The sequence below is a fragment of the Thalassophryne amazonica genome, chromosome 17, assembly GCF_902500255.1.
Source record: "Thalassophryne amazonica chromosome 17, fThaAma1.1, whole genome shotgun sequence".
In the NCBI taxonomy this organism is placed as follows: Eukaryota; Metazoa; Chordata; class Actinopteri; order Batrachoidiformes; family Batrachoididae; genus Thalassophryne; species Thalassophryne amazonica.
The window spans coordinates 32,160,534-32,187,901 of record NC_047119.1 but is presented as its reverse complement, the minus strand read 5'-3'; the positions used below and the strand labels follow the sequence as shown (position 1 = coordinate 32,187,901).

At 39.6% G+C, this 27,368-nt stretch overlaps 2 protein-coding genes across 3 annotated transcripts in view; one reads left to right on the top strand and one right to left on the bottom strand.

Moving 5' to 3' along the window:
- Positions 1 to 1,035: 1,035 nt before the first annotated feature.
- On the top strand, positions 1,036 to 13,785 carry LOC117529951 (prosaposin). Its single transcript, XM_034192856.1, has 10 exons — positions 1,036 to 1,195; positions 1,289 to 1,344; positions 3,508 to 3,582; positions 11,358 to 11,480; positions 11,600 to 11,707; positions 11,784 to 11,864; positions 11,956 to 12,139; positions 13,124 to 13,182; positions 13,276 to 13,341; positions 13,428 to 13,785. The coding sequence occupies exons 1-10, from the start codon at positions 1,144 to 1,146 to the stop codon at positions 13,443 to 13,445; spliced, it is 822 nt and encodes a 273-aa protein (XP_034048747.1). The 5' UTR covers positions 1,036 to 1,143; the 3' UTR covers positions 13,446 to 13,785.
- Positions 13,786 to 17,383: 3,598 nt separating this feature from the next.
- The window catches only part of mat2aa (methionine adenosyltransferase II, alpha a), a 21,582-nt gene continuing 11,597 nt past the window's right edge, over positions 17,384 to 27,368 (bottom strand). Inside the window, exons 2-10 of one of the 2 annotated variants that reach the window (XR_004565983.1) lie at positions 25,435 to 25,512; positions 23,814 to 23,936; positions 22,560 to 22,672; positions 22,288 to 22,431; positions 21,973 to 22,191; positions 21,705 to 21,887; positions 19,079 to 19,212; positions 18,806 to 18,991; positions 17,384 to 18,746 (exon numbers count right to left, since the gene is read on the bottom strand). Coding sequence is in view for 1 of the 2 variants with exons in the window: in XM_034192049.1 (XP_034047940.1) it covers positions 18,889 to 18,991; positions 19,079 to 19,212; positions 21,705 to 21,887; positions 21,973 to 22,191; positions 22,288 to 22,431; positions 22,560 to 22,672; positions 23,814 to 23,936; positions 25,435 to 25,512 (1,097 nt within the window). In the remaining variant the exon portion in view is untranslated. Of the gene's footprint in view, positions 18,992 to 19,078; positions 19,213 to 21,704; positions 21,888 to 21,972; positions 22,192 to 22,287; positions 22,432 to 22,559; positions 22,673 to 23,813; positions 23,937 to 25,434; positions 25,513 to 27,368 lie in introns of both variants that reach the window. The other variant, XM_034192049.1, reaches the window with a different exon arrangement.

Here is a 27,368-nt window from a genome sequence, read left to right as displayed (position 1 = left end):
GTAATCTCTTTCTTGCTGGGGAGGTTGAGATTTCGTTGTCAGTGTAAACAAGCATTTCCAGCAAGTTGTTTGCAAAATTGTGTCGTTATGGAGGTGAGTTCAACCAAAATATGTATTTAGGTGTTTAACTAAGATAATCAAGTTTTTAATGTGAGTTTTATTTAAAAAAAAACACAACAACAAAAAAGGGTGTTGCTGTTAGGGTTGTGTGTTGGGCACTGGTTCTTTTTGGGTATCCTTAAGAAATGATTTGATCCATCAACATCAATAGCCTTTTTGCTTAACAATTCCCTTATCAGTCCTTCAGAATGGTCGTTGTTTTTGGGGGTGTTTGACAGGAAAATGATCATTTCTCTACATTGATTACAGACCCTGCAGCTGGTCTGTATAACAAACCATTTCTGCAGCGCAGCTTTGCTTTGAACCTTGAACCAATGAAGCAGTGCTTTGATCTTCTGTTTTGTTGGTTCTTTGCTTTATCTTAATTTTTCCCCGCTGAAACCCTAAAGATCATACGTCAGTGAGTAATATATTTACCTTTTTCATGTTAAACAAACCTGTTATGGTCTTCTGAAACAGTTGATAGATGTATTTTATAACTTAAAAACTGGACCGATGCTAACGCATTAGCATGTCTATGGCATTTAGTTAGTATTAAGCTGAGCCATTATCAAGCCTCCCTCCCCAGTGAGCAAAGGATTCTGGGATACTGTAAAACCATGAATACTGACAAAATAATATTGGGGGCAGTGGCCCATTAAGATTTCTTTTCATGGGGCCCAAAATCCCTGGTGGCGCCCCTGATCCATCTCTCCAATCACAGCTTCTGAAGGTTGTAGCTCGTGACAGACAGCTGTCATGAGTATCCAAGTCAACACGTGTTCACTTGTTGCTGACGTTGGAGTCGATTTTCGAAAACGGTTTGTTTTGAAGAAGTGAAAACGACAAAAAATTCACAGAATCACGCTGGCAGCTGCCCAACTGTGAAAACAAGCTTATCATCACGGTGGCGTGTGATTAAAATAAATCTATCTGATTGGTTGGGGCTGGAGGTGGCTGCGGGACTTAAATACAAGTTGCATTTGATGTTTGTTGCACAGCTGTGAAAAGGATCTGCGTTAAACCGGCAGTATTTGAGCGGTGATGGCCTCTCTGCAGCTCGTCTCGCTGCTCCTCGTCCTCCTGGGCTGTTCAGGTGAGACTGTGGAAGCTCTTCAGTCAGATGTGGCAGCAGGATGCTCTCTGAAGCGCAGCTGATGCTCAATAATGAACGTTTTTCTCTCTGCAGCTTTTGCATCGTTTAACCTGGAGGACTTGGAGAATCCTACAGATGATCTGAGTGAAGTACGATTTCTTCTTTATAATCGCACTAAATAACAGCTATAACAACAACAACAAAACTAAAAACCATGTTTCTTACACATTATCACCTGCATGAGATTTTGTATTTCGCAGCTCCTTTTGAATGAGGAATTATAAAGTAAATGTGACTTTTCATCACGGTGAAAGAAAGACTGGAAGGCTGATTTTTTTTTTTAAATCCAAAAACAACAAAAGAGACATTTTTAAAATACTGTAATCCTGCTGACACATCTGCAGGTCTTCAAACTGGAGAAATAATTTTGCATGAAAACAGCTTACTACTTTTTTTTTTTTTTTGCAGAATGAATGCAAATGAGAGAAGGTTCACAACCAACTTCCAATATTTATTTCACAACTTAATAATGCAAATTAAAATAAATATATCAATAAAGGATTAACTCATTTGTATTCATTTATGGGCTTTTTTTTTGTGGGGGGGGGGGTGTTTTATTTCTTGCTTTTTAATTTGAATAAATTTTCACAAGAAGTAAAATATTAATTGGTCATCAGTGGCAATGTGCAAGCTGCTATCATGCTTAATGTGCAGTATGTGCTTTAAATGTGCAATATTTACTGCAGTTATGTTTTCCAGCATATACTTCCACAATTACCAGGAGAAATAACATAAAAAAAAAAAAATCAAAAATCAGCAGCACGGTGGCTTCGTGGTTAGCACTGTTGCATCACAGCAAGAAAGTTGTGGGATCACCTCCTGCCCTTTCTGTGTGGAGTTTGCATGACTGTGGCAGCCCACTGCTCCAAGTGGTTGGATTGTGCACATATGTGCGGTCACTCATTTCTTTTTTTTAGCCGCATACTGGCACAGTTTTTGAGTGTTAGCATTTTGAATATGATCTTTTTGGGCTTACCTGTTGTGTGTTGGGGGGGGGCGTGGCTGGATGTTTTGGTGTTCTTTTCTTTTCTTTGCTCTCCAGGTGGCATGAGGGCTGATTTGTCTGTGAAGAAGGTGCTGGCTGAAGAGTCTTCACCCTCATCAACATCATGGAAAGCACCTGTGCTTGGTGCTCACGTGCAACCTGGACGACTTGCAGCTGAAGCAGATAATTGGATGGCGTTCTGCATTTAAGTCATGTGTGATTCAAGCAGAACTGCCGGGAACTCGACCTTGTGACGTTCGTTTGTGAGACGCTGAGGACCGCACCTGGGTTTGACACATCGAGCCCGTGAAGCAGGGAGGGGTGAGGACACATGCTGTCAGCACACACGAAAGGTAGTTAAGTGTTTAGGTACTTGTTGATAGTAACTTGGTGTTTTGTTACACAGTATACTGGAATTGTAAAGAGAATTGCGCAGTTTGCTTCTCACTGCTGTGGCGTGAAGGATAAGTGATCCTCCACTTGTTGTGAGAAGCTGCTCATTTGCATAAAGTAAAAGAAAGGACACTGACCTGAGTGTGTTGCTGGCAGCGTGTGTTTATTGGAAGATATAGTTGTATCTGTTGACTTACCTCACCGTCTCTTTGCTTCACAGAGAATCAGTTTGTCGTGTCCACCTGGGGGGTGTTTGGCGGTGGTAGGAAGTCCAGGAGCGCCGGCTTTAATCCTTGCGGGCGCTGGAGAGCGAGCCACGAATCACTCCACCAGAGGGACGTTGTTTTTTATGTTTTTACACTTTTAAACACAGGTGTATAATAAATAGTTTTTGTTTGGAACCGCTTTCTGGTTATTTTTAGCGCTGGGTCCTGTCTGACGCAGGTTCGCTCCTCAATCCGCGTCGACACATAACATTACCATCTTCTAACATCACTTACTCACTTTTTATTTTTTAGCTGCTTGAGAGTTGTTTGATGATGGGGCTGAAGTTATCAGCGTGATCTTAAACTCTGCATCATAACTTCTCAGTTGTTAGTAAATGCCCCCAATGTTCGAGGCATTTTCTTTCCAGTATGATCACTGTAAGCTAGTTAGCTGGGCAGGGTGCATCATTTCCGGGAAGCACACTTGTTTCATTGGCATTTGGCACAAATAACTGTTGTGGATGTCATAAAACCTCTCGACCTTTAATACAAAATGAATACATTTTTTTCAGATGTATTTCTAATGGGGGTGGGGGTGGTGAGGACACTGTGAAAAAATAGTTTATATGTTTGGTTTGTTTTAATTATGACTTTGATTTGATGTTCAGACTGGGGACCTTTGCCAGGACTGCACAGAAATTGTAAAGCTCATCGATGACCTGCTTTCCAATGCAGACTTCCAGGTGAGAACAATAGCAAAGTGAGCAGCAAATACAACATTCCTGAGGAGGGCTGTTTGCTTACTGATATGTGTGAAGGAACATATTTGCAAACTCGAGGCAAAGCCACCTCAAACTCTTGAAGTTCTCATTTCAAGACTCCCGTTTCCTCTTTTTGGTTTCTTTTAGTTTAGTGCACACTGGATTAGAATGTATCACTTCTCTTTCTATAAACAAAAGCTGAAATGAAATTTCTCGGGCAGTTTTTGTCGCTCACATGACCTCAAAGATCCTCTTTCGTTCCAAGCACTAAAATGAAAAATACACTTACGGTTTATCCAGAAAGTATTCACAGCGCTTCACCTTTTCCATATTTTGTTGTTACAGCCTTATTCCCAAATGGATGAAATTAATTTTTTCCCCTCAAAATTCTGCACACACTGTATGCAGTTTTATTTTGCAAATCTGAGTGATTTATCATAAAGGGAAAATATTTCATTAGTTGCCTAGTCCATGACGTCTGTTAAAAACAGTTTAGAATGTGGTCACGAGTCTTATTCTCATACTGTATCTGTTTTAAATCCTCTCTGGTTATAAGGTCATGACCAACCCTGGACACACCTCCGCCTGTGTGATATCACATCATTTGCTGGGTTCAGTGGTGGTTCTACATTGGGTGAGACCCCCTCTGAGCCCCCCCGAACCAAAATATTGCACAAAGGAGCCATTGTTCATTATTTTTGATATTTCTGAAGTGCCCCTGAAACAGCAGTTGAAATTGACATCAAAAGACAGCAGGCTACAACATAAAGGCCCACTGACACTTGCACGCACATGCATGCCCTGTGTCATGCAGGAGAATAAACTCGTCTTTAACGGGTGCAGCCTGAACACGAGAGGGTCATCGGTGTGTGTAACTGCGCAGAGAATTTTGAAATGTTCAAAAAATTCTTTCATGCATAAACATCGTGCAATGTGGCGCGATCAGCTCACCATCACAATGTGCTGCTCGTCGAGTAAAAAGAGTGAGTGGTTGCGTCAACGCACCACATCAGAGCGCAGCTCGTTTGAAGGATTAAATCTGTCAAACATACTTTTACAGCTGCACATAAATAAAGAACATGCAACTGTTTTACCAAGCCATGACAATGTAAACATGACAAATAATTACTTTTTTAGATGGCTCCAAATGCTTTCTCCAGCCTGTTCGGCTCCGGCTGGAGCAGTTGTCTGTGATTCAGGAAGCAATTAGAGCCGTTTTCAGCAGCCAACTTGCAGATAAAATTATTAATCTGCTACACAATTATTTTATATACAGAGCATCAAGCACTCAGCACGTGGCAGTCAGTGGAACAAAGCATGGCATCCAGCTGGGAACACAGTGGGTGGGATCATCACGACGACGTGCATTTAAGTGCATGCATCAAGTGTCAGCGCACCTTAACTCTTATACAAAACCTCCATGAACTGCAAATTTGAACAAACATGCCCTTACATGCTAAATGTCTGTCATTAGATGCTTTAATAATGTCTTTCAGGGAGTAACAATTAGCTCTTTTATTAGTGTACTTAGCATTAAGGCATCTGCTAGTTTTAGGTTGGACAGAAATTTGATAACGTAAAAAAATTATGAAAAACAAAAGAACGCTCCAACACATCACTAGTATTTTGTTGCACCACCTCTGGCTTTTATAACAGCTTGCAGTCTCTGAGGCATGGACTTAATGAGTGACAAACAGTACTCTTCATCAATCTGGCTCCAACTTTATCTGATTGCTGTTGCCAGATCAGCTTTGCAAGTTGGAGCCTTGTCAGCTCTCATTTCTAGAAATCTGGCCAATTTTCTTAAATCCTCCAAACCGTGACTATCCAGGGTTGGGACCAGGAAGCAGAATTGTAGTCTTACACACCTCTCTGCAGCTTCTCTCCCCCTGCCATCCCCTCATTACCCCATCCCCGTAGAGACGGTGCCTGCTCCCAGACCACCAATAACCAGCAAAAATCTATTTAAGCATAAAAATTCAAAAAGAAAAAATAATATAGCACCTTCAACTGCACCACAGACTAAAACAGTTAAATGTGGTCTATTAAACATTAGGTCTCTCTCTTCTAAGTCCCTGTTGGTAAATGATATAATAATTGATCAACATATTGATTTATTCTGCCTTACAGAAACCTGGTTACAGCAGGATGAATATGTTAGTTTAAATGAGTCAACACCCCCGAGTCACACTAACTGTCAGAATGCTCGTAGCACGGGCCGGGGCGGAGGATTAGCAGCAATCTTCCATTCCAGCTTATTAATTAATCAAAAACCCAGACAGAGCTTTAATTCATTTGAAAGCTTGACTCTTAGTCTTGTCCATCCAAATTGGAAGTCCCAAAAAACAGTTTTATTTGTTATTATCTATCGTCCACCTGGTCGTTACTGTGAGTTTCTCTGTGAATTTTCAGACCTTTTGTCTGACTTAGTGCTTAGCTCAGATAATTATAGTGGACGATTTTAACATCCACACAGATGCTGAGAATGACAGCCTCAACACTGCATTTAATCTATTATTAGACTCTATTGGCTTTGCTCAAAAAGTAAATGAGTCCACCCACCACTTTAATCATATCTTAGATCTTGTTCTGACTTGTGGTATGGAAATAGAAGACTTAACAGTATTCCCTGAAAACTCCCTTCTGTCTGATCATTTCTTAATAACATTTACATTTACTCTGATGGACTACCCAGCAGTGGGGAATAAGTTTCATTACACTAGAAGTCTTTCAGAAAGCGCTGTATCTAGGTTTAAGGATATGATTCCTTCTTTATGTTCTCTAATGCCATATACCAACACAGTGCAGAGTAGCTACCTAAACTCTGTAAGTGAGATAGAGTATCTCGTCAGTAGTTTTACATCCTCATTGAAGACAACTTTGGATGCTGTAGCTCCTCTAAAAAAGAGAGCTTTAAATCAGAAGTGCCTGACTCCGTGGTATAACTCACAAACTCGTAGCTTAAAGCAGATAACCCGTAAGTTGGAGAGGAAATGGCGTCTCACTAACTTAGAAGATCTTCACTTAGCCTGGAAAAAGAGTCTGTTGCTCTATAAAAAAGCCCTTCGTAAAGCTAGGACATCTTTCTACTCATCACTAATTGAAGAAAATAAGAACAACCCCAGGTTTCTTTTCAGCACTGTAGCCAGGCTGACAAAGAGTCAGAGCTCTATTGAGCTGAGTATTCCATTAACTTTAACTAGTAATGACTTCATGACTTTCTTTGCTAACAAAATTTTAACTATTAGAGAAAAAATTACTCATAACCATCCCAAAGACGTATCGTTATCTTTGGCTGCTTTCAGTGATGCCGGTATTTGGTTAGACTCTTTCTCTCCGATTGTTCTGTCTGAGTTATTTTCATTAGTTACTTCATCCAAACCATCAACATGTTTATTAGATCCCATTCCTACCAGGCTGCTCAAGGAAGCCCTACCATTATTTAATGCTTCGATCTTAAATATGATCAATCTATCTTTGTTAGTTGGCTATGTACCACAGGCTTTTAAGGTGGCAGTAATTAAACCATTACTTAAAAAGCCGTCACTTGACCCAGCTATCTTAGCTAATTATAGGCCAATCTCCAACCTTCCTTTTCTCTCAAAAATTCTTGAAAGGGTAGTTGTAAAACAGCTAACTGATCATCTGCAGAGGAATGGTCTATTTGAAGAGTTTCAGTCAGGTTTTAGAATTCATCATAGTACAGAAACAGCATTAGTGAAGGTTACAAATGATCTGCTTATGGCCTCGGACAGTGGACTCATCTCTGTGCTTGTTCTGTTAGACCTCAGTGCTGCTTTTGATACTGTTGACCATAAAATTTTATTACAGAGATTAGAGCATGCCATAGGTATTAAAGGCACTGCGCTGCGGTGGTTTGAATCATATTTGTCTAATAGATTACAATTTGTTCATGTAAATGGGGAATCTTCTTCACAGACTAAAGTTAATTATGGAGTTCCACAAGGTTCTGTGCTAGGACCAATTTTATTCACTTTATACATGCTTCCCTTAGGCAGTATTATTAGACGGTATTGCTTAAATTTTCATTGTTACGCAGATGATACCCAGCTTTATCTATCCATGAAGCCAGAGGACACACACCAATTAGCTAAACTGCAGGATTGTCTTACAGACATAAAGACATGGATGACCTCTAATTTCCTGCTTTTAAACTCAGATAAAACTGAAGTTATTGTACTTGGCCCCACAAATCTTAGAAACATGGTGTCTAACCAGATCCTTACTGTGGATGGCATTACCCTGACCTCTAGTAATACTGTGAGAAATCTTGGAGTCATTTTTGATCAGGATATGTCATTCAAAGCGCATATTAAACAAATATGTAGGACTGCTTTTTTGCATTTACGCAATATCTCTAAAATCAGAAAGGTCTTGTCTCAGAGTGATGCTGAAAAACTAATTCATGCATTTATTTCCTCTAGGCTGGACTATTGTAATTCATTATTATCAGGTTGTCCTAAAAGTTCCCTAAAAAGCCTTCAGTTAATTCAAAATGCTGCAGCTAGAGTACTGACGGGGACTAGAAGGAGAGAGCATATCTCACCCATATTGGCCTCTCTTCATTGGCTTCCTGTTAATTCTAGAATAGAGTTTAAAATTCTTCTTCTTACTTATAAGGTTTTGAATAATCAGGTCCCATCTTATCTTAGGGACCTCGTAGTACCATATCACCCCAATAGAGCGCTTCGCTCTCAGACTGCAGGCTTACTTGTAGTTCCTAGGGTTTGTAAGAGTAGAATGGGAGGCAGAGCCTTCAGCTTTCAGGCTCCTCTCCTGTGGAACCAGCTCCCAATTCAGATCAGGGAGACAGACACCCTCTCTACTTTTAAGATTAGGCTTAAAACTTTCCTTTTTGCTAAAGCTTATAGTTAGGGCTGGATCGGGTGACCCTGAACCATCCCTTAGTTATGCTGCTATAGACGTAGACTGCTGGGGGGTTCCCATGATGCACTGTTTCTTTCTCTTTTTGCTCTGTATGCACCACTCTGCATTTAATCATTAGTGATCGATCTCTGCTCCCCTCCACAGCATGTCTTTTTCCTGGTTCTCTCCCTCAGCCCCAACCAGTCCCAGCAGAGGACTGCCCCTCCCTGGGCCTGGTTCTGCTGGAGGTTTCTTCCTGTTAAAAGGGAGTTTTTCCTTCCCACTGTAGCCAAGTGCTTGCTCACAGGGGGTCGTTTTTGACCATTGGGGTTTTACATAATTATTGTATGGCCTTGCCTTACAATATAAAGCGCCTTGGGGCAACTGTTTGTTGTGATTTGGCGCTATATAAAAAAATTGATTGATTGATTGACCATTTTCTTCAACTTCCACCAAAGATTTTCAATTGGATTAAGATCCGGACTATTTGCAGGCCATGACATTGACCCTATGTGTCTTTTTGCAAGGAATGTTTTCAGTTTTTGCTCTATGGCAAGATGCATTATCATCTTGAAAAATGATTTCATCATCCCCAAACATCCTTTCAATTGATGGGATAAGAAAAGTGTCCAAAATATCAATGTAAACTTGCGCATTTATTGATGATGTAATGACAGCCATGTCCCCAGTGCCTTTGCCTGACATGCAGCCCCATATCATCAATGACTGTGGAAATTTACATGTTCTGTTCAGGCAGTTATCTTTACAAATCTCATTGGAACGGCACCAAACAAAAGTTCCAGCATCATCACCTTGCCCAATGCAGATTCGAGATTCATCACTGAATATGACTTTCATCCAGTCATCCACAGTCCACGATTGCTTTTCCTTAGCCCATTGTAACCTTATTTTTTTCTGTTTAGGTGTTAATGATGGCTTTCGTTTAGCTTTTCTGTATGTAAATCCCATTTCCTTTAGGCAGTTTCTTACAGTTCGGTCACAGACGTTGACTCCAGTTTCCTCCCATTCGTTCCTCATTTGTTTTGTTGTGCATTTTCGATTTTTGAGACATATTGTTTTAAGTTTTCTGTCTTGACGCTTTGATGTCTTCCTTGGTCTACCAATATGTTTGCCTTTAACAACCTTCCCGTGTTGTTTGTATTTGGTCCAGAGTTTAGACACAGCTGACTGTGAACAACCAACATCTTTTGCAACACTGTGTGATGATTTACCCTCTTTTAAGAGTTTGATAATCCTCTCCTTTGTTTCAATTGACATCTCTCGTGTTGGAGCCATGATTCATGTCAGTCCACTTGGTGCAACAGCTCTCCAAGGTGTGATCACTCCTTTTTAGATGCAGACTAACGAGCAGATCTGAATTGATGCAGGTGTTAGTTTTGGGGATGAAAGTTTACAGGGTGATTCCATAATTTATTCCTCAGAATTGAGTGAGTCCATATTTTTTTTCCCTCTGCTTGGTCTAAAAAAGTAACCGTTACTGACTGCCACAATTATTTTTCCCGATTTCTTATAGTGTTTCGTAAAGCCAGAAAGTTGCCATTTGAAATTACTTTAGTTTTGTGTTATGTCTGTGATCTGCTTTTTTTCTACAAAATTAAACAACTGAATGAACATACTCCGAGGCCGGTGATTCCATAACTATTGCCAGGGGTTTTATATACACTCAACAAAAATATAAACGCAACACTTTTGGTTTTGCTCCCATTTTGTATGAGATGAACTCAAAGATCTAAAACTTTTTCCACATACACAATATCACCATTTCCCTCAAATATTGTTCACAAACCAGTCTAAATCTGTGATAGTGAGCACTTCTCCTTTGCTGAGATAATCCATCCCACCTCACAGGTGTGCCATACCAAGATGCTGATTAGACACCATGATTAGTGCACAGGTGTGCCTTAGACTGCCCACAATAAAAGGCCACTCTGAAAGGTGCAGTTTTATCACACAGCACAATGCCACAGATGTCGCAAGATTTGAGGGAGCGTGCAATTGGCATGCTGACAGCAGGAATGTCAACCAGAGCTGTTGCTCATGTATTGAATGTTCATGTCTCTACCATAAGCCGTCTCCAAAGGCATTTCAGAGAATTTGGCAGTACATCCAACCAGCCTCACAACCGCAGACCACATGTAACCACACCCGCCCAGGACCTTCACATCCAGCATGTTCACCTCCAAGATCGTCTGAGACCAGCCACTCGGACAGCTGCTGGAACAATCGGTTTGCATAACCAAAGAATTTCTGCGCAAACTGTCAGAAACCGTCTCAGGGAAGCTCATCTGCATGCTCGTCGTCCTCATCGGGGTCTCGACCTGACTCCAGTTCGCCGTCGTAACCGACCTGAGTGGGCAAATGCTCACATTCGCTGGCGTTTGGCACGTTGGAGAGGTGTTCTCTTCACGGATGATGCGAAGGAGATGTGTTGCACTGCATGAGGCAAATGGTGTTCACACCAGATACTGACTGGTATCCCCCCCCCAATAAAACAAAACTGCACCTTTCAGAGTGGTCTTTTATTGTGGGCAGTCTAAGGCACACCTGTGCACTAATCATGGTGTCTAATCAGCATCTTGGTATGACACACCTGTGAGGTGGGATGGATTATCTCAGCAAAGAAGTGCTCACTATCACAGATTTAGACTGGTTTGTGAACAATATTTGAGGGAAATGGTGATATTGTGTATGTGGAAAAAGTTTTAGAACTTTGAGTTCATCTCATACAAAATGGGAGCAAAACCAAAAGTGTTGCGTTTATATTTTTGTTGAGTATATATATACACATATATATATACACTGTATATATGTATAAGAGTCCATAGCCCTAACATATTGTTTTGTTCCAGAAAAAGGTCATTAATGACGTAGATCACCTGTGTGACCTCCTGCCACCAAGTGTGGCCAAAGCCTGCAAAGACGAGGTGGAGAAGATCCTGCCACTGGTCATGAACGTGATTTCTCAATTTCTGGTAAACTGCAGGCTGAGGTTGTCTGGGATTCCTTACCAAATTACTGCTTTACTGTTTTTTTTACCCCCCTTTGTTTTGTTTTTTGTAAAGCGATTTAACTAAAGCTATCTTTTCTGCAGCAACCAGATGAGATCTGCAAAATAATTGGGCTCTGTGGCTCCACCGGTGAGAACCTCCTCAGTCCTCACCTCAAAGAAGCCCTTAAAGCTGTGAGGAGGCTCGAAAAGGTCAGTCGAAAAAGGTCAAGTAAGTGAAAAATCCATTTGATCTTTGTTGGCACTCACTGCTATTCCTTTCAATCAGGTGCATGCCACAGGACAATGCACCATCTGTATATTTCTGATCAAGACTTTGGAAGACATGCTCCCAAAGGAAAGGACTGAGGTCAGTCAGTAGTCCGTTACACATCAACCAGACCACACTACAGACTGAACACTCAGGTTACCTCTTCATTTTGAACTCTGCTCTCCTGCAGAGTGCCTTGATCGAGCTGGTCCAGAAGATTTGTGTAATTCTGCCCGAGGCCTACCGAAATGAGTGTGAAACCATCATTGGAAAATTTGGGAAGACTGTGCTCGATGAAATCCTGCATTATGCCAGTCCTCGGGCCCTCTGCAGCCTCATGCACATGTGCATGACCCAGGAGGAACCTCCTCTAGGTGAGTCAAGCTAATGGAACGCCACCTAAAGTTCAATTCATTTATATGAATATAAAAGTTCCTTCTGTTTTTTTTTTTTTTTTATGAAAGGATGAAACCTCAAGCAGACCAAACTCAGTGGGGTGACCATCTGCTTTGACCATACTAACAAAATATTACAAAAGCACAACACAGGATTGTCAGAAAATGATGTAGCTAATGGACCACAGTAAAACATGGTTGAAAGGAATCAGTTCTCATCAACAGTCATGTACCTTGGGGATTCATTTTTGCCCTTCACCAAAACAACAAAAAAAAAACCACAACAAAAAAACAGGAAATTGTTCTTTTCAAAAGGACATAGAACTGCACTCCCATCAGTGTTTGTGCACTCATTGCATAAATCTGCTTAACAAAATGTAGCCGATTTTCATCAAATTTTAACAGAACAGACTCGAGAATATCAGACAAGTGAATTTCAGCATAAAGGAAAAAAAAAAAAAAAAAAAAAAGAGACCCATTTTGAACCATAAAGTCTCACGCAGGGGGTGTGTTAGGTTCTCAACTTCACACCTATGGAGTCTGCTGATCAGCTCTTACACCAAACACACCTTTGTAGGACTTACTTCCTAAAATGCCAGCCATGCATTACTTCATGTATTTTGCACGCGGGACGTTCTTTCTGCATTCAACCAATTTCAGCTCAACGCAATTTAATGAGTTGTATCATGGTCCCCGCCACACTCCATGAAGTGTCTTAATCCTGATTAAGAGCTCAAGTTGAAACTTCTATCTCCTCCAACCAACAGAGGCTGGTTGGGTGGGTGTCAGAACTCTCATAGCTTAGTGATGTCATAAAGTGAGGAATAAAGGAAAAACCTCTTTCTAGGTCTCCATGGTGGAGTTACTTATTAAAGATACTTTTTTTTTTTTTTTTTTTTTTTTTTTAAATCGGAATGATTTGCATAGTGATGAGTATACAATAATATCTCCCCCCCCTTTCAGATCTGTGCATGCTGAAAACCTACAGTTGCAGAGATGTAAAGACTGCCCTCAAATGTGGCGTAAGCACATTGCTCTTTGGTTTTACATCAACTTTTAAAAACTCCATGGCAACAACATTTATTTTTAAACTGTCCCTTTATATTCCTATGCAGACTGTGTTCTACTGTCAGAAATTCGTGTGGACTACTCGTAGCTACAACTCTTTCAAAAAGACTACGGTGGGTGAAATTTCTTAAATCTTGTGATGGTTTTCTGTAAAGAAATAGAAAAGCAGCTTAAAGTAACTCCAACCTTCTTCTTTCAGTGGGCCTACAAAGTCTGAGCCAACCTCAGAGGTCCTGCAGATGACCACCATGTTTCAGCATCAATATTCCTCAAAATGCTCACAATTGTGCTAATGTGACGTTTACATTTTCTATATCACCTACATAATAAGGGGAGGGGGTGGCAGAAATTTTTTTTAAACATATGTATGCTTGTGTTTGTATCAACACCTGTAACTTTATGACAATCAGCTTTAATCACCAACTCTTGGATTGATCTGGAACTTCTGTCCTTAAGAATCACTTCAAATGTATGACTGAGTAATAAATTTAACATTTTTGATATTTGCAGCATTTTAGTATTTGCAGGTGGTGTTCAGACATCTAGTCAAAGTTCGGTTGGGGGGGAAAAAAAAAAAAAAAAAAAAAAAAAAATCAGTGCAGAAACTGGAGAGCTGCTTTATACAACCCCTGGCAAAAATTATGGAATCACCGGCCTCGGAGGATGTTCATTCAGTTGTTTAATTTTGTAGAAAAAAAAGATCACAGACATGACACAACACTAAAGTCATTTCAAATGGCAACTTTCTGGCTTTAAGAAACACTATAAGAAATCAGGAAAAAAAAAATTGTGGCAGTCAGTAACGGTTACTTTTTTTAGACCAAGCAGAGGGGGGGGGAATGGAATCACTCAATTCTGAGGAAAAAATTATGGAATCATGAAAAACAAAAGAACGCTCCAACACATCAGTTGGATTAAGATCCGGACTATTTACAGGCCATGACATTGACCCTATGTGTCTTTTTGCAAGGAATGTTTTCAGTTTTTGCTCTATGGCAAGATGCATTATCATCTTGAAAATTTCATCATTCCCAAACATCCTTTCAATTGATGGGATAAGAAAATGTCCAAAATATCAACGTAAACGTGTGCATTTATTGATGATGTAATGACAGCCATCTCCCCAGCGCCTTTACCTGACATGCAGCCCCATATCATCAATGACTGTCGAAATTTACATGTTCTCTTCAGGCAGTCATCTTTATAAATCTCATTGGAACGGCACCAAACAAAAGTTCCAGCATCATCACCTTGCCCAATGCAGATTCGAGATTCATCATTGAATATGACTTTCATCCAGTCACCCACAGTCCACAATTGCTTTTCCTTAGCCCATTGTAACCTTGTTTTTTTTCTGTTTAGGTGTTAATGATTGCTTTCGTTTAGCTTTTCTGTATGTAAATCCCATTTCCTTTAGGCGGTTTCTTACGTTCGGTCACAGACGTCGACTCCAGTTTCCTCCCATTCGTTCATTTGTTTTGTTGTGCATTTTCGATTTTTGAGACATATTGCTTTAAGTTTTCTGTCTTGACGCTTTGATGTCTTCCTTGGTCTACCAGTATGTTTGCCTTTAACAACCTTCCCATGTTTGTATTTGGTCCAGAGTTTAGACACAACTGACTGAACAACCAACATCTTTTGCAACATTGTGTGATGATTTACCCTGTTAAGAGTTTGATAATCCTCTCCTTTGTTTCAATTGACATCTCTCGTGTTGGAGCCATGATTCATGTCAGTCCACTTGGTGCAACAGCTCTCCAAGGTGTGATCACTCCTTTTTAGATGCAGACTAACAAGCAGATGTGATTTGATGCAGGTGTTAGTTTTGGGGATGAAAATTTACAGGGTGATTCCATAATTTTTTCCTCAGAATTGAGTGAGTCCATATTTTTTTTCCCTCTGCTTGGTCTAAAAAAGTAACCATTACTGACTGCCACAATTTTTTTTTTCCTGATTTCTTATAGTGTTTCTTAAAGCCAGAAAGTTGCCATTTGAAATTACTTTAGTTTTGTGTCATGTCTGTGATCTGCTTTTTTTCTACAAAATTAAACTGAATGAACATACTCCGAGGCCAGTGATTCCATAATTATTGCCAGGGGTTGTAGATGTAGAAATTAAGAGTACTGTCTTTAAAAATTAAAGCAATGCAGGATATTTATTAAGTATTTTCTGAAGTTTTTTGGTATTTCTCTTGATTAAAAAAAAGGTGTCTTTGAAGGAATCATGGCAACAAAATGCTGCACATAAAAAAACAGTTCAATCAAGAAACCCATGTTTCAGCTTTTTCCAGCACTAAATTTTGATTTTAAACTTTCTATTTCCCTGTGACTGTTTGTCTCAAGCATGTCAGCATATAAACATGTTAACTATTGTACAAACTGTTGGCTGTAAAAACTTGGATTAGCACACAGCAACAACAAGGATCCAACCTGGTTTACACCGCAAACACAAGTCAGTGAATACACGTTAAAACACAAATTATTGTTGAGACAGTATGTAGAACTACACACGTTTATTTTCAGGGCTTTGAAATAAAAGTTCAAATTACTGAAAGACCGATTCAGAAAACAAAGCTCAGGATTTCAGGGTAAGCAAGGAACAAGACATAGGGGGTGTGGCCTTGTTGGAAAAGGTAATAAAAGGCACTTCAGCAAACACATCAAGGATTTGAATTTTAAAAGTGAATCAGTGAAATAAAAAATGTGCATGAAGAGCCACCAGGGGGACCGTGTAAACAGGCTGGCTTCTCTGTACAACACCAACCAATCATTGGCCCCGCCTGTTGACTCATGACGTAAGATACAAACTGTCAAAAACACCATCCCCCCGCCCCAAAAAAGTCTGGAGTGTAACTTAATTTCATTTAATTCATCATTCAGAAATGGATTACTATAAAAATGCTCTTAGCGCCACCTTGTGACTACTTGTTCAAGCTTCTGTGTATTACACTTGAACACCACAAGGGGGTGCTACAGAAAGCAAACTATGAAAACAGGCTTTGCCAAAGGGAGCAAAAATGGTGCAGCACATAACTGAAAATCCCGCAAATGGTGACAGAAGCACCAAATTTGGCACGAATACTAATTCGATATTACTCTTTTGGGGGGGTGGGGGGGTACGATTGGCCACTTGAATTTTCAATAGTCAGTCAGGTAGGGGTCAACTGAAGAATTACACAGGGGTCAGAAAGTAAAAATGCTCAAATCATATTGAAAACTACACCACATTATTTGCCTGCTCACAGAGATTCCAGTTTGGACTGTCTGTGACTGAATGTTCTGGAGTTATGGAGTAAAAACAGCAAGAATGGTGGCAAAGGTCAGTTTCAGTTTGTACAGGGGTCAAAAGTTTTAGTGGCTCCAATTTTGTTAAAAAGTGGTCCAAATTATTGGTTCAAGTAATAGGATCAATAAATGGAATAGCTTTGACTGTGTCGAATGCTTGGTCTCCAAAGGAAAGGTCAAACAAGGTCGACATCCTTTGGATTCTACGACATGTGACATATGTTACCCTGTAACATGAGAACTAAGCATGACACATGGTGCAAACTAATTCTTTTTAAACCCTATTAACTCAACCAATAATTTTCATCACTTTTTACCAAAATTAGAGCAACTTTAACTTTTGACCCCTGTACAAACTGAAACTGACCTTTGTCACCATCCTTGATGTTTTTACACCATAACTCCAGAATATTCAGTCACAAATAGTCCAAACTATACCTTTTTGGAATCTTTGTGAGCAGAAAAATGATGCAGTGTAGTTTTCTCTATGATTGGAGCATCTTTTAGCTTTGACCCCTATGTAATTCTTCAATTGACCACTACCTGACTGCCTATTGAAAATTCAGCCAGTCCGTCTTTTTCCAAAGTCTAACGTCTAAGGAATTTTTGTGACCAATTTGGTGCTTCTACCACTATTTGCACTTCATCGGTAAATACGAGGTATTCTGCTATCTGCTGCATTAAAAAGAAAAATAAATAAATTTAATCAAAAGAGCTCAGTGCACACACAAAGACAATCTGCACACAGCTCAGAGCACCAACGTCTCCGTCTACACTGGGCTTTAAAAGAGACTCAGTGTCAGTGTTACAGCTCAAAACTAAGCAGCAGATACATGTGCAGGATTAAGTGCTGCGAGTGTTACAAGAAAACCATAAATCCTCATGTTGAACTGTGGACAGAACCTTTGCCATGTACCTTTTTTTTTTTTTTAATGAAGTATGGTATATCACCAAGGTTGTGTTCAAAATGAGAGGTACAACAAAGACACTCATGTCAAATGTGCTATTCAAGATTAGTTAATAAAACACTGACATTCATAACCATCAGTTTGGTAGATTAAAAGAAAAACAACTCCACCTTCCACATTCTGCAAAGTGGCTATAAGACGGAGAGGAGAAGAGAACTGTAATCAGTGATTTCTACCCTGTACACTGTCTACTGATTGCTAGTGCAGGCTAACAAGACTGAGAACTGCCATTTTTGTGAAATAGCGAACCATACATGTTTCTTATCACAAGAGAAGGCAAGGGAGCAGGAATTCCTGTAGCGAAAGAAGCAAAAATGTGAAGGGAAACAAAATCGTGACCAGTGATGGCATAACGCAATCTGCAACAGCCACCACTAGATAACACTAAATCCCACACACGGTAGCTTTAAATTCCACAAGTGTAATGCTACACATTGGAAATCTAACAAGATAAAAGTCATGTAAACTGTAATTTATCTGACTGGGCTCTTTCATCCTGGTCCATGGTTGTGATATTGGTGTGAGGGTGAGTCTGTTCCCTACACGAGCAACAAATACTGGGATTTATGACAAACAACAAAATGTGCTCACAGTTGTTACTTTGTTAAGTGTCCAAACAGTCCAATGTCATACTTTAAAAACAGTTTCAAGTACAGTGTGACCCTGAGATAAAGGCAGCCCCGGTGCATCAGTAACTGAGCCTGGGTTTCTCTGTAGCTACACCCAGAGTGACTGTCTGAACAAGGGACGAGTGCTGCGCCTTTATCCCGTCAAAGATAATATTGACGGCTATGGAACATTCACACGCCAAAATAAGATACAATAACGGAGTGATTTCATGATGCCGCCCAGCACAACCATTAGGTTAGCAGCTTCTGACTTCTCTGTAAAACGTCAGAAATAAATGGCCTGGAGGGACAGCACAAAAAAGAAAACTAGTTTCACCTCAATTATAAATTACTGGCTTACTATGAACTTTTTTGGCATATCAGACTCTGAGCCACTTGGAATATTCCTCGCTTCATTTGTGCCTTTTTCCGTTCTCAAATGCAATCAAGGGTGAGCTGATATTTCTGACAGTAAACTGAGAAAAGGAGTGAATGCCACTTACTCATCATTTTGATCGCTAACTTAAGTATATAAGCTACGAAAACATGGGTAGAGGTTAGAGGTGAGCCCTCAGAGTGACTGATCAACATTAAACACAGCACTGCTAAATATAAGTTCCCCTGATCATCAAGTATTAAGAATGTTTTCCAATCTGAACCTGAAACGCATGTCTTCAAGAAAGACCAGAGAGGAGGAGTGTGACTAGATTTAGCAGAAACTATAGTGATGAGGTACAGAGGAGGACGGGTGGTTAGACAGACAGGAAACCTAAAGCCCACTGAGAGATTAAACATAGGATTCAGTATCTGAGCTTCTTAGGAACCTCCCATGGAAACACATCGCGTCCAAAGTGGCCATAAACCGCCGTATGCTGATAGAGGGGCTTCTTCAGGTCCAGCTCCCTGAGATGACAACAAGAATACAGACGGTGAAGATCTTAAATGCAGAGATTGTCGTCTTATTTTTAAGATAAATATTACCAACGATACCTTACGATCACACCTGGACGGAGGTCAAAGTTGTTCTTCACAATGTCCAGCAATTCCCTCTCACTCTTCTGGGAAGTGCCATAGCTGAAGATGGAGATGGAGAGTGGATGGGACACTCCGATGGCATAAGACACCTACATCAAAACACAGATTTACAGTATAAAAACTATAAAAATAAAAAGAACTCTTTGGGCAGGGCACACTTTGCCAAAAGTGTGCATATTTAAAGCCCAAAGAAAACACTCCCTCTCACTTCTCAAATTTAGCATCATACCAAAACAAGGTAATAGTTATGCTAACCTGTCACAAAGCCCAATACGAAGTGTCTGAGATCTTAAGGAGGTGACCTTGTGCACAAAGTTTCATTTTGATATATAAAAGGCTTAGTCGACATATCACATACACAAAGTTTCAGAGATTCTACCCCCTTGTGGCCACAATTAGAATCCAAATACAACCCAAGTCAAACATGTCTGAGGTCACTTTGACTTGATTCCATCCAATGCAGATTTAGAATGTATAAGCTTTTGTTCAGTCTTGTGTGCTAGTTGAAATCCACCAGCAAAGGTCCAGAAGAAGATCTTTTTGTTTGGGGGGGGGGGGGGGGGGGGGGGGGGGGGTATTTTTCCTTGAATTATTGTCTTCTACCATGGGTGAGTAGTCTACGTGGTTAGATGGTTTGGCTTTGTTTTTCTTTTTTAGTGTTACTTCTTATTTAATGTACTGTAGTCTTCAAAGCTCATACAGTAAGAGTTCAGCTCTGACTCATATGGACCAAAGACTGGTAGCTGTGGTTGTCAAAAATACATTATGGTGGTTATACAGGAGGACTGGAGGTGGTGGTGGGGGTACACACACAGCTACTAGAAGCAGCATTAGTCAAAAGTAGTCTTGGTGTGAATTCTGGAGTACAGATTGGAGAACTGCTTCTGGGATTCTCCACCGTACTACTTGCAGAATCACAAATAGCCACGATGTGTTTTATCTGAAGTGCCTGGCGAAATTTTTCCAAGTTTGACCTTGATACACAAAGTCTTTTCTTGTCGTTGGCATTGCAGATAATAATAATAATAATAATAATAATCAGCATTTGACATTTGTCTCAAGGCCTAACATTTTCCATTGTTCTGATTTCAGATACTTGGTGAGAAGCATCTAACAGTAGGACAGGAGTGACGGTGTTACAGCACTGTACATTTGACAGCTGGTTCTGTGACGTCTGCTCCATCAAATGCTAAAGCAATCGTTTGGACTCATTTAGGTGGAAGGGGGGGACAAGTGACAAACCCAGTGAAAAGAAATTCAAAACAAATCTGATCAGTCATTGAGCAAACACTAATGAAATTTTAAAAAGTAAACTTCATAAATGAGGTTGCACTCATTACACAGCACCCCAAGGCTGTCACAATCAAGGCCACCAGGAACTCATGCAAAATATTCACACTAACATTTTCCCTACAGATGCAATTGTGACAAGCCCCTTCAGGGATGCATGTTTATTTTTCACCTCAATAGTGATTACTTCAACAGTTTGCGTTTAAATATCCACATCTGGACAGACTCTAAAGCAGACAGAGTCCACGAGCCTAGAGCCAAGTTTGACCTGATCGATACCACTTAAGGTGACTTAATGGCACATTTAAAAAAAAAAAATCCAGCCTCGGCCTGTGGTCATCCCAGGGTGGCAGCTATAGCCAAGCAGGGGTCAATGAAGGATTACACAGGTATCAACATTTAAAAATGCTCCAACCACATTCAATCGCATTATTTGTCTGATTAGAGATTCAACAAAATTACCATATTTTCCAGAGTATAATTCATACCTTTTTTGTAATATCAGTTTTTTTAAATGGGATTTTTTTCTGCATTGTTGTAGCGTTCCTACCGCTGGGATAGGGACCAGTCCCCCGCAACCCTTAATTGGAGTAAATGGTTGAAGATGAGTGTGTGTGTGTGTGTGTGTGTGGTGTACCTTTTACTATTGTCATTTATTTGTTTATCAGTAGTTTATTTTGTTTAGTGCTTTGATTCCTGGGAAAGTCCTGCATCAATCGTCATTATAATTACTATTACTGTCAATAAAGAATGTTTCATTATACAAGCCGCATTGCCTCCCAAACTAGGATAAACGATTGCAACAGAAGGAAACAAGTGACTTCTACTAAAGAAAATACTGGATTGGTTGAGCTAATAGGATTAATAAATGGAATAGTGTTGACCATACAATGGTAACAATCAAACAAGGTAGACGTCTGTTGAATTCTATGACATGTTATCCCATAACTTGATAGCTAAAAATAAACAGTTTGCACTATCCGCTCAACCAATAATTTTCACCATTTTTTAACCAAAACTGGTGCAACTTTAAACTTTTAACCGCTGTAGAAGCTGAAATTGACCATTGTCAGAATTTTTCCTGTTTTTACCCCATAAAATTCAGTCAGATTGTCCAAATGATACCTTTTTGGAATCTTTATAAGTGTTTAGTTGTCTTAAGTGGTAACTAAAACCTGCTTGACCCACAGACTATTAGCAGTGTATTTAACTTTCACTCTCATGGGAACATACCACAAAAAGAGACCCTGAGTGCAGCGTCCACTGTAGACATTGTATACCGTGTACTCACCTGGACCAACACGCGCTTGCAGAGACCAGCTTTCACCAGAGATTTGGCCACCCAGCGGGCAGCGTAAGCAGCAGAACGGTCTACCTTTGTGTAGTCTTTCCCAGAAAATGCACCGCCGCCATGGGCCCCCCAGCCCCCGTACGTATCAACAATGATCTTGCGCCCCGTCAGTCCAGCATCGCCCTATGGCAAAAGACAGTCATATTAGTGAAAGCGCTTCCATGAACACAATTAAATATTTTGCAACAATGGAAAAACATAACAAAACCTGCGGCCCCCCAATAACAAAGCGACCACTGGGCTGCAGGTGATATATGGTGTCACTGTCCAGGTAACAACTGGGAACCACAGCTTTCACCACTTCCTCTTTCAGAGCCTGACGCATCTCATCCAAATTTACACACTCATCGTGCTGCACAGAGATCACAACAGTGTGGACACGCAACGGCACCATGGCACCACGATCCTGCTTGTACTGAACAGTCACCTAAGGAAAAACAATAATAATAATAATTATAAAATGACTGCAGAAAGAGAATATAGCAAGAAAATCTGAAAATGCAGCTGGAGTTTCTTTGCCAACCTGAGTTTTGGAATCAGGTCGGAGCCATGGCAGCGCTCCATTGCGGCGCAATTCTGCCATCTTGGCATTGAGCTTGTGAGCAAGCATGACGGTAAGCGGCATACATTCCTCCGTCTCATCAGTTGCGTAACCAAACATCAGACCCTGACAGACATGCAATGTGACCAGTTACAAACTGCAGTATTAGAAAACCTCAACACTAACTCGGACTTTTACCGCCACATTTGTGGCTCCACAAAATGGACCAATCACACATGCGTGAACCCTCCCACCTGGTCACCGGCACCCACGTCCTCCTCTGTACGATCCATGTAGACACAATGAGCAATGTCAGGGGACTGCTGCTCCAAAGCCACCAGCACATTGCAGGTCTTATAGTCAAAGCCTGTAGAATCAACCAACTGAGACTCAGTAAATTCAGTTTCACGGCATATGAGTTGCATGCATACATGCATTTAAATCTTTATCAATCCACAGGTAGATTTTGAAAATGGCATTAGCCACAGGCTACGCAAAAAGAGTATCTAATACGTATAGCCTGGTAAAACAGGTTAGATACACATCATCTTTTGGCAACTGGTCTTTAACCAAAAGCAGGGTTCTCGTCAGCGCTATAAAGCATAGGGGATCCCTATACTGTGATTTGGATCCCCTATGTTGTGATTTAACCAGCATAGGGGGCTTTTCTGTTTGTTTTTTTTCCTTTTTAAAAGGACATGTCACACATTATTTAACGTCTCAGTTAGCAACACAAAGTGTCCCTCAAAATGCAAGAAATAGTGTTTCAAAGGGTTAAAAATTTAAAAGATTTTCTGGGGAGGTTGCCTCCGACCCTCCTTTAATAATCATCACATGGCTATGTCCCGCTAAATTCGCCCCTCTGCTGTGAAAAAAAAAATCCTGGTGAGAACCCTGAAAAGTGACAGGGGGCCACTGGCAAGGCACTTTTGTCATACTGGAATGACTTTAAACTGTTAAATAAAATAGATATGCCATCTATTTTCTTTGACTTATTAGTGCTTGCAGACTGGGTTCTGATGGTGCAGATGAGTCATATGCATACTGACTAGACAGGCAGTGGATTCTGTAAATACCCAAACTGTGTATGAGCATTACTCATAATTGAAAAACAAATTCACATCATAAAATGACTCCTTCTTGTGTCTTACTCGGCTTTGGAAATGAAAGAACCTGACAAAAGTTTTCAGGGTACATGCAACTTCAAAAATCATCCATGTGTTGAGAAATGACAAAGGAATGTCTGCTTTGATTACATTCTTTCAAAATCCTGTCTGCACAGTTTTGTGAGCTTGTGACCATTTTTAGTTTTAGAACATAACTGATATTAAACAATTCGAAGATAATGATTTCTCCCATTTAGTACACAGGCGCCAGTCACTGTGTACCTCACTTGATCTTCTCCCATGCTGTCTCACATTCGTGTCTAAATTTGGACATGATCTTTTTCGCGAGGTTGTGCAACTGCCTTATCACAGTTTCAGAACTACTGATTATTGACTGCATACCTTTGGAAGAGTCGTCATAGCCAATATGCTTGAGTGTCTCTCTGACGACCTTCTGGTAGTCCACGTGGGCTCTGGACGTGATCTCCCCTGCCAGCAGGATCATCCCCGTCTTCGCAACAGTCTCTGAGAACACAATATTACTCAGTGTAAGAGATAAATAAGATTTAGCTTGCATCAGGCAAGAGCAGATAAAATGGGAACTCAATACACTGATTAGCATAGGCATCCTAAAATTTTGCATGTTGGGTTGGTGAGCGTTTTACATGCGATTTACTAAGAATAAGTGTGCAAATGGCACCAGGTAGTAATGTGACAGACAGCAGTATGTTAATGAGAATAGCGAAATTAAATCAAATAATTTGCAAGTATGCGCAAACATTTTTTTTTAACTAAGAATATTAGTTACTGAGCATTTACCAAATCAAAAGCAAATTGTGACTTTAAAATAGTTTACACATCTGGTTTCATGCAAGTTATGAACTCTTAAAGTATCTTGTGCTTTGCAAATGACAAGACTATAGGCCTAGTTCAAAAATAATGAAGCCTAACTATTGATTTGCATTGCATTTGTCATGAACAAGCCATTGTTTTATTTAGCACCATCCAGATTTATCTGTGCCTGTAGTCTCTTTGACAGATACTGAAAATTTCATGGAAAAATTCTGCACGGTTCCAGATATATGCATGGAATTTACCCCAAAAATAGCACTTTTTTCATCAATTTTGTGTGACACTGATATTTAGCATTATCATTTAAAGTTGAATGTTCAAGAAATAACCTTGTATTTTGTCAGTTTGTTTGTGTTTCATACTAACACACAGTAATACATTTTTGTAAAGGTAGAAATGTCATTTCCTAGAAAAAACATCATGTTTCTAAAGCAAGGTAAAACTGTCGCAAGCGTAATGCTGAGAATAAGTCCTTGATTTATTTGTGTCAAAACCTTTGCTATATCTCCTACTCTGCTTCAATACAATAATTATATTACTTGTTCAATAATACCAGGAATTAATGGACAGAATTTCTTTGTTTCAGGCTTCTGCAGACTAAAGAAGATACCTGCAATTGTCGCAAGCGTTACGCTCTAGCACATTATAGTATATATGCACGGATAATTTCTCGCAATGACTGAACCGAGACCAATAGAAATATTGAAACTCTGATATATAACCATACCTAAAATGATAACATTTCACAAAAAGAACACTTTTAAATTTTGATGGTTATGTCACACTTTGGCCTCATTATTTTGAACTAGGCCCTAGATATAACAGAAACCTACAGCAGTGTGATCAATGATTGTTATCAGTATGTCAAATTATCAATCAATCAATCAATTTTTTTATATAGCGCCAAATCACAACAAACAGTTGCCCCAAGGCGCTTTATATTGTAAGGCAAGGCCATACAATAATTATGTAAAACCCCAACGGTCAAAACGACCCCCTGTGAGCAAGCACTTGGCTACAGTGGGAAGGAAAAACTCCCTTTTAACAGGAAGAAACCTCCAGCAGAACCAGGCTCAGGGAGGGGCAGTCTTCTGCTGGGACTGGTTGGGGCTGAGGGAGATTATGACGCCTCATCTTGAGCGCGACGTTCCTTCAGTGAAAGAACACTTACCACATGCTACCTTGGCATCAGGGTCTTGTGCAAGATGAGCATCCAACACAGCATCACTGATCTGGTCACAAATTTTATCTATGGGGGAAAAAAAGTTGCAAAATGGATTTTTAAGCACTCGAGGCATTGTAACAGTGACCTGCTGAATTATTTTTTAAGTGCCTACTTTTTCTACGTTAACAGTGACTAATACTGGAGCTGAAAACACGTTAACTTAGAGAAACATAACCAGCTCTCTTGATTATTCTCTGGGTTTAAATTTGTAAAAAAAAAAAAAAAAAAAAAAAAAACACTTGTTCATGTTGTCATTATGGGGTGTTGTAAGTAGAATTTTGATGGTAAAAATTAATTTACACCATTTTGTAATAAGGCTGTAGGGAAGCGCTGTGAATACTTTCCCCAATGCGCCATATATGATTACTGATGTCTGTTAAGGAATTCATAATGGTATATAGGGCTGCAACTAAATTATAGTCATAATGGATCAATTTTTTTTTTTTTCAATTAGACCAATTTTTAGGTCCATAAAACATAAAAAGTGAAAAATGTCAATCAATATTAGCCAACCTGAGGTAACGCCTCCATCAAATGTCTTGTTTTTATCCACACCCCAAAAATATTCAGTTTACTGCCAGATAAGAGTAAAGCATCCAACAAAGTAGGACAGAAAATATTCACATTTAAGAAGCTGAAAATAAAGAATTTGGACATTTTTCAAATAAATTACTCAAAATGATTAATCAGTTATTAAAAGAATTAATTTAATAGTTGATCAATCATTGCGGCTCTACTATTAGAGCCATGTCAGACATTCAAGAAGGTCTCTTGACCAATTATGATCAGAAAACACAACATATGAACATTAGTCATGTATACTGTAACTTTAGGTATTTCACACCAAACATTTGGTTGGTTGTTCACTTAGCTGTCCCTCTGTCTTTGCATGGTTGACAATAATTTGATGTGCTGTTTTACTTGTTTTTGGCAGTATCACCAAAGCAGATGGTTTTCGCTTCAGAGTGATCCCCCCCCCCCCAGAACATGTCAGAAATTGAATTCTCGTGTCCTACTACAGCAACAATATATTTCATATACTTGGAAGATGTGTATTTTTAATCATATAAGGCTTCGGCTGCAACTACCTCACACCCAACACTGAGCAATGGGCCCAGCACTACCTATATTTAAAATAAGACTAAGCCAATTGCAAAAGAACTTACTCATTGCTCCACTATAAACTGTAGTGCACGTACCACTGAACCAATAGCATACTGATTAGCTAATCAGCTAAACTGACATAAAACAATTGTCATCAACTTTGGCAATAGGTAATTTTCTTTTTAAAAGTATGTTATAATATTTTAGAGACTAATTAATTGATCACAACAAATACTATGGAAATTCTAATGAACGTGATAACTGTCACCTTCATATCATCTATGCACTATCAGTGACAGAAAGTTAATTGTAGATCAACTTGAAGGTCGGTTTGTTACTCAATAATAGAGCTAAAACAACTGAGCAACAGAAACCTGAGAACTACTTTGATTATCAAGAGGTGTCTGAATCCAGCTTCTTAAATGCGGGGGTTTGTGTGTTTTGTTCAGTTTATACAATTGTAAATTAAATATGGATAGGTCTTTAGGACTGTTTTACATTTTCAAATACTGTCTCACAAGTTAGGAACTTTTTTTTTTTTTTTTTTTTTTTTTTTTTTTTTAAATAGGGCAAGCAATTACATATGTATGACAGGGTAATAATGACACCTAACCATGATTCTATCTGCGAACTGAGAAACATTTAAAATTTGGACGGTAATTCTTTTGTCATGTTCTAAGACTATTTCTTGACACATTAAGAAAAAGACAAAAAAATCAAAAGGCATAAAAGAAAAGATTCTGGCAGATCTGCATCACAAATTATAACAAAATTTT

Bases quoted from the DNA above. Each gene is read 5' to 3' on its own strand.
- LOC117529951 (XM_034192856.1), top strand. From the start codon at position 1,144: ATGGCCTCTCTGCAGCTCGTCTCGCTGCTCCTCGTCCTCCTGGGCTGT. The intron at 11,481-11,599 runs GTAAACTGCAGG...TCTTTTCTGCAG, and splicing joins ACGTGATTTCTCAATTTCTG to CAACCAGATGAGATCTGCAA. The intron at 12,140-13,123 runs GTGAGTCAAGCT...CCCCCCTTTCAG, and splicing joins CCAGGAGGAACCTCCTCTAG to ATCTGTGCATGCTGAAAACC.